The sequence below is a fragment of the Papaver somniferum genome, chromosome 4 (genome assembly GCF_003573695.1).
Source record: "Papaver somniferum cultivar HN1 chromosome 4, ASM357369v1, whole genome shotgun sequence".
In the NCBI taxonomy this organism is placed as follows: Eukaryota; Viridiplantae; Streptophyta; class Magnoliopsida; order Ranunculales; family Papaveraceae; genus Papaver; species Papaver somniferum.
In genome coordinates this window covers 148,359,740-148,366,637 of record NC_039361.1, presented here as the reverse complement: position 1 = coordinate 148,366,637, position 6,898 = coordinate 148,359,740, and the positions used below count along the sequence as shown (strand labels likewise).

Genomic DNA, 6,898 nt, shown 5'->3' with positions numbered 1-6,898 from the left:
GACACTTTTTTTAATTCAGTTCGTGAATATATAATCTTAGGTTTGTAAACGTGAAGGTACAAAACATCCAAAAACTTTGTTTTGATAATTGTTGTACTTTCCATATTTGTTACTTAATAAAAAAAAATAGCTAATTCTTTTACTAGAAAAGTTATATTGTTGTTTCCAAGAATTGATCAAACTTGAGAAACAAGTTTGAGTCTCAATTCAGGTAGTTGCAACTTTGAATGCACACGCCTAACTTTAGCAGTTTGAAGTTATCTTCGACAGTATTATACCTATGGTAATTGCTCCGTGCTTAATTGTTTCAACACTTCAAACTACGGAGAAAAAAAAACCAACGCAAGTAAAGTTCTAACTAAACCCATTGCTTACATTTAAAACAACCTAGCTTTGATATCAATTACTATATATTGGAGACATCTTGCAATACAAAATCTTAATCCCTTACACACTTTGGATCTTGTTGTAAAGTTTGTCTACCAATGCTGAAGGTTCTTTGATAATTAAGGTAAGACTTTTAAAAACTTCACTTGGAGATTCTTGAAGCATATGTTTCCCCTTTTCAAGAATCTCAATTAACGATTATCTAATGATATTGATTTCTGTTTTTTAAATTAATTAAAGTTCATGCAAGGAATTATTAGGTTTTGAAATGAAAAATTTGTTGGTGTACTTGGTACTTTCCCCTTTTCAAATTTCAATCGCTTGTTAAATATTGCCTCAAGGTTCAGGTGACGATGAAAAACGCGTTAGTAGTAAGTTAACGTTCTCATTGTTTATACTTATGTTATTTTTATTTATTTATTTGAAAATTCAATTAGTCAATGTCTATGTAAGATTCAGGCACCAAACTCCTACCTGGAACAATGTTGGTACCAAGCTTAAGGTCTTGACAAAATCTAGGCACCAAACTACAAAAAATTCAATTTTCTTTTATAATTTCAAAGTTGGATTCGAAAATGAGAAATAAAAGCCCATAAAAGAAATATAAATCTAAATCAAGACCGAATTTAGTTTTCAGTCGTACAAGTTATGACATGAATAGTGTCTCAAACCTAAAACTATAAACATTAGTACATATAGATATGTAACAACATGTTTATTTTTTTCACTATATAATAGATATTCAGTATCTACGGAGTACTATGTAGTAGTGGGACCCACAATATAAAATGTTTGTGTTAAGTGCATCCTCTATTTAGATGGAGAGTAAAATCATTATCCTGGTAGTGAAAATCAAATAGCACTTTATTCTCCGCTTTGTGCTTGATGCTACTAATATCTTATATAAAAAGTCTTCTTAATTCTTTGACAAATATACAATTATATTCTTTTACAAGTATACAGTTTTCGTGTTTCTTGTCCTTTTCAAAAATCTTCGAGTTTTCCATATGATAGTCTTCCTCATCAAAAACAAGCCCTGAATCTCAATTAAGATAATTGATTCATCCACATCTTGATAAATTGATCTCTATTTAATAAAAACTCTGTAATACTACATCTGTTTCTGGAAAAGAGGTACTTTCACTTTTTCATTTTAGCCTAAAAATAGGCCAAATTGAAAAAGTAAAAGTAACACTTTTCCAGAAACGGAGGGAGTAGCATTTAGTTTATCTCTAACCATGAAAATCGAATCATATTTATACAAAACTACATTTTCATATTTCCTCTCGATTGTTTCTCGTTGATATCCATCATAAAGTACTTTTGATCTAAATGGATGACCAGGCTCAGTAATCTTTGTTCAATTAATGCCATGATTATAGCAGCGACACAACTTCTGGAAATAACCACGACTTTAGTAGTGAGACACGGGGCATGCTTACAGCGTCAGAACAACAACAAATATAAAATAAACAAAACTCTGACTCACAAAACCTAGTCAATTTCATCACCAGACAGATCGAGGCACCATGATGTTCACGGCATATTCGGCATTATACAATCTACTACATATATAGATAGGCCAACTAGACGACGGATGCACTAACAAGTTAGACAATAGACATAAGTTAACAAGGATTTTTTGAAACTACTTTTTGAAACAAGGATTTTATTTTATTTTTTATTTTTTTCACTTTCTCTCTCTCTCCGTCCTCCCCTCTCTGGAGCAATATTAGGCGAGAAAGAGCAGTTTTTCTGACTGCTCAGATCTGCTTGGGTCTTCACGGATCTAAGTAGATCTGAGCAGTAATAGGTTTAGTTTAGCTAGTTCTTTCATTTTTAGGTTAATTTCAGTAGATTCAGTAGGGTTTTCGATTTTGTTTAGGGTTTAAGATGTTTCATCCTCCATGTCTTCCAGCATGGTTTATGCGCTTTGATGGTGTTTTTATCTGCGTCTTTATGTCGTTTCTTTATGGCTTTAGAAGCAATTCTTCTTTGTGTTACAAAGGTTGAAGTACATCGACGACGATATTTTCCGGCCATCGGAATCTTCTCCAACATCAAGACATTGGACAAAATACTCCTCTTTCAATGAAGCTCATCTCTAAAATACAAATATCAAAATGGTTGGACTAACATCTTAGAAACCATTCTTCTCCGATTTATAGGTTCTTTTCATGCTTGTAATTGGTCTTGTTTTCAGTATACCAACTTTGTCTCTTGTTGGAACATTTGGGTTAATACTAATTCTAGTGTGTTGTTTCTTACACTATTAGAAGACTGGTTTTCCATTCTGATATTCGCACTGAAGATATTTCATCATTAGAAGACCGGTTTTGTGGATGGTTTGACAAACTTATTGCTCATCAGACAGAAGAAAAATTGAGATGCAGAATAGCAATCATTGCTTGGTACATATGGAATGCTAGGTGTGACAGAGCTTTTAACAACTCCAACCTCATGCCAAAGATCCTTATTCAGAAATGCAGGAAAGAGATAACAGAGCAAAAAACTGAGTCGATAATACCTGGCAGCTTTGCTCCACCTCAATCTACTGAACTATTACATTGGACTTCTCCTTCTAGAGATTTTGTTAAAATAAATATTGATGGTTCTTATTTACACTCTGATAAAACATGAAAAATTGGACTGATAATTAGTGATTTTGCAGGAGCGCACAGGGGAAGAAAATGTATCAACCTGAGGGGACTGACAAGTGCAGAAGATGCGGAAAGTAGAGCGAGCTTTATGGGAACCAACAAGATGAGCAAAAGAAAAGAATCTCATCGAGTTGTGTTTGAGATGGACTCAAAGATAGTGGTGGATGCGATCAACAATAACAACTTCAACATTGATTGGAGGATTCGAAATTTAATTCTAGACATTAAAGTTCTTTTCGGTTTTTTCAAAACCTGGCAATGTGTTCATGTGCCAAAGTTAAAAACCAAGTAGCAGATATACCATCTAAGTTTGCAAGAGTAGAACGTTTAAGTAGTGTTTGGTTATTATATTTGCCTATTAAAATATCTGCCAAGGTGCCGGAAGAGGCAAATTATGTAATCACACATTCTTAATAAATTCATCTTTTAGTTGCAAAAAAAAAACAACAGCATGACTTATCAACGGACAAAAACAAAACAAACATTAAATTTTTTTGGGCCCTACTAGCTGGCCTAGTCCATAAGACGGCTCTGCCGATGAATGTTCCATACTTACATAAAAAACTTACATAAAAAAACTTCTAGTATTGCTTACCTGATTGCTTTGGGTACAGAATGTCATAATGGCCTGGGCGGTAAAGCAAGGTGATAAATGGTTTCACAAAATCAGAAACGCCTTTGCTAGTAGTATTCTGAACATCACCAACAGTTGGAATAAAATCATGATGATTTACACTGACACCCTCAGCATCACAGGAGCTGCGATCCAGGTACATTACACGGATGGGCACACCCAACGCATCAGACAAGGCAATGATGTGAACATGGTCACTTTCTTCACCCATGGGCTCCACAGAAGTCTTACAAAACTGACCCAACAACATTCTAGTCAAATTTTTGTGTTTCATCATGCATGGTGGAGTGACGAAGATGATCAATATAACGTAATCATGGAGATGTCTGAAAATCACATAAAGAGGAAATTACGAAATACCTGTTCCACAGTTGTATTTGATAAGCCCAAAATAAAAGGTTCGAAGAATTCAGAGCGTCTACGAATTTCACCAGAAGTAACAAATCTGAAGAACATTACAACTGAAAAACAGCTTCATCAGGAGATGCGGAGAGTCATGAAAAAAGTAAAAGCCAAATAACATAAACATGTTGTTACCGTAATCTGACACGGATTGATCTCGACTCCTCTGCACCAGATCTTCATGACTGAAACACAAAGAAATGTTTATTCCAGTTCCAGTTCCTCAAAAAAAGTAATACAAATCCTTCACAGTAAACTAACTTTGCAAGAGAGAGAAAATAGATGGATCACCTTATGGAGGATTCATTTCCTTGCAGAACATTTTCCAGCTGCTCAAGGAACAACTGTAAATCCATCTCATATAGATTAGATACACTTACCATTACTAAGAAAACGAAAGAAGTGAGGAAGCATGAAAGAACATTTAGTTAACAAGAGATTAGATTATCTATGAAATCTATTTTTATAGGAGTAGTAAATATTATATCGTTCAACCACAGAAGCATTTAATCAAGCTAAACATGACACACCTAGTTGTTCGTCAAATATTTCTAGCATGCAGCTGAATGTAACAATAATAAACTCAAAAAGTAACCAGAGATATACCGCAAAAAAATCTTCAAACGTAAAATCTGCATATCCCAGACTCTGGAGGGTCTTTTTGCATTGTTCAATATTTGCAGTAATCCGGTCTACCTCTGCTTTGTCTTGTGATTCCAGAATATGCTCCTAATTTCCCCAATCTCACAATTTATTTAGTAGCTAAAAACACAGTACCATATTAGCCTCCCTCCAGCAACAAGCTGGAGGGTAGATGCTCAAACTCCAACATAAGAAATTCTTTGAGACTTGGGTATTAGAGAGATACCAGATAGGAAAACATGAAGGATCGAAAGAAACAGTTCCCATCTCCTCTTGTTCGTCTTATGGCAGCATAACTTTCACTCAAAACCTGCAGACAGTACCACATTGATTATTGAGAAAAACCTGTTCAAGGGTCTTCATAGGCATTTGGATATGAGAAGGCAGTGAAAAGAAAAACGAACAAAGAATTGGTGTCTTGACAAACCTGGATTTTCTCCAGCAAGATAGGGCTGCCTGACTGATATTCCTCGGATAACACTGAAAGAGGTTCCTGCATGAGAAAAATGATCTGTGCCATATTAAAACACAAAAATCAAGATACATAAACAAAGAACTAATGAAGCCATGTCATTCCAGTCCTCTCTATGTGCAATAATATTTTCCCTGGTTGGATTATAACAAAGAGGGAAATAGCACATCAATCAGTTTCCAAAAAACGTTTAATAAACATTTCTTTCCTTGTCGCTAACATATGGCTTTTTCACAGCTTCTTCAGCCTGAATGGCATTATGCTGTTGCATGATATCATCATCTCTAAAAGTCGCCCAATCAGTAGTTGTGAATCCAGGATCACACGTTTGATACTCTACTTCCTCTCCCGCAAGTTTCTCCTCGGGCTGCATTGTTCGTGAAGAGAAAAAAACTATCACCTGCTCAACCTCACCCTATTATGGGATATGTTATAGTGTCTATTGTAATTTCTGATAACCTGCGAAAAATCCATATTGAAATTTCAAAAAACCAAATAAGAAATCTCACGCAGACGTTACAAATATAAAAGCACCACTAACCTATCAAACCTTTATTTTTTATCAAATTACTACAGCAAACAAAAAACACTAGATAACATAAATGCACTTCTAAATCTTTGAGCACCATGATGTGCAGGACTGGCCAGTCCTAACCCCTGCCAACAATCCCACTAGGAATGACAAAGATATCAGTAATGACCGATATGGATGTCATACATGGCATAAATACGAACAATCTCCACCTATGATTAATCTGATGATTCCATGACACACCACCTTTAAACCTTTCACCACCTTGATCAAAAAACATCATCACCATAACAAGTCATCCATACCAACACCGCCACCACTACTTTTCCAAGTTCACACCCACCACATTGTTACAAGAATCACATCACCAAAACACCCCCTCGCCAACACCATTACCTCATTACTACCAAAAACCATGAATACAACTACTAAAACTACAAACTCATCATTACACTAAAGAACCCCACAGCTTGAATAAACAAGAAATGTATCTGTTTATTACACCTCTTTCCTACCCCTTTGACCCTAACCGAATCATTTAAAAAAAAAAAAAAAACACTTGACAAATTCAAATATAAAGAAGAATCATTCACACCTCCCACAACAAGTATCACTGATCATCGACACTTACCACCACAGTCACACTACTAACACCACCATTACATCTACTACAACTACAAATGGATCATTATATACTTAAATCCTTTATTTAAAGAATTCCATTAAAGTTAGGGTTTCTCAAATGATTCTGAAACAAAGAAAGCATATACAAAATAGATGAAGAATTGAAAATGTTTACCAAAACAATCGTCGCTGAATTCCAATTCTTTCTCGTCTTGATCGAGAGAGAGATATCTAGTTAGGGTTTACACTTAGCGCTTACGAGTGACATCTGTAATGAAATTTGGTGCTCCTCTCAAGGTATACAGAGGAATTATTTTTTAGGGCCCAACTTAGGGCACCTCTAACGAGCATATATGTGGGCCTCCACTCCAATATGTTGCGAAGAACCTACCTTTTCCTTTTTTTCCTCTTTTTTTTTTCTTTTTTTTTTCTTTTTCTTTTTTCATGAATATATTGAAAAGGTTTAGGGCATATTGAATAGGACAAAAATAAACAGGGTTGGAAATAGCATTTCTAGAATGCCCTTGTCCAGCCATTTTTCATAA

General features: G+C 35.0%; 1 protein-coding gene across 1 annotated transcript; it reads right to left on the bottom strand.

The window, feature by feature from the left end:
- Positions 1-3,439: 3,439 nt before the first annotated feature.
- Positions 3,440-6,690, bottom strand: LOC113271530 (ubiquitin thioesterase otubain-like). Its single transcript, XM_026521424.1, has 9 exons — positions 6,529-6,690; positions 5,406-5,656; positions 5,153-5,218; positions 4,952-5,035; positions 4,690-4,812; positions 4,375-4,427; positions 4,219-4,268; positions 4,042-4,142; positions 3,440-3,916 (listed from the first exon to the last, which is right to left on the bottom strand). The coding sequence occupies exons 2-9, from the start codon at positions 5,568-5,570 to the stop codon at positions 3,629-3,631; spliced, it is 930 nt and encodes a 309-aa protein (XP_026377209.1). The 5' UTR covers positions 5,571-5,656; positions 6,529-6,690; the 3' UTR covers positions 3,440-3,628.
- Between the last annotated feature and the right edge of the window lie 208 nt (positions 6,691-6,898).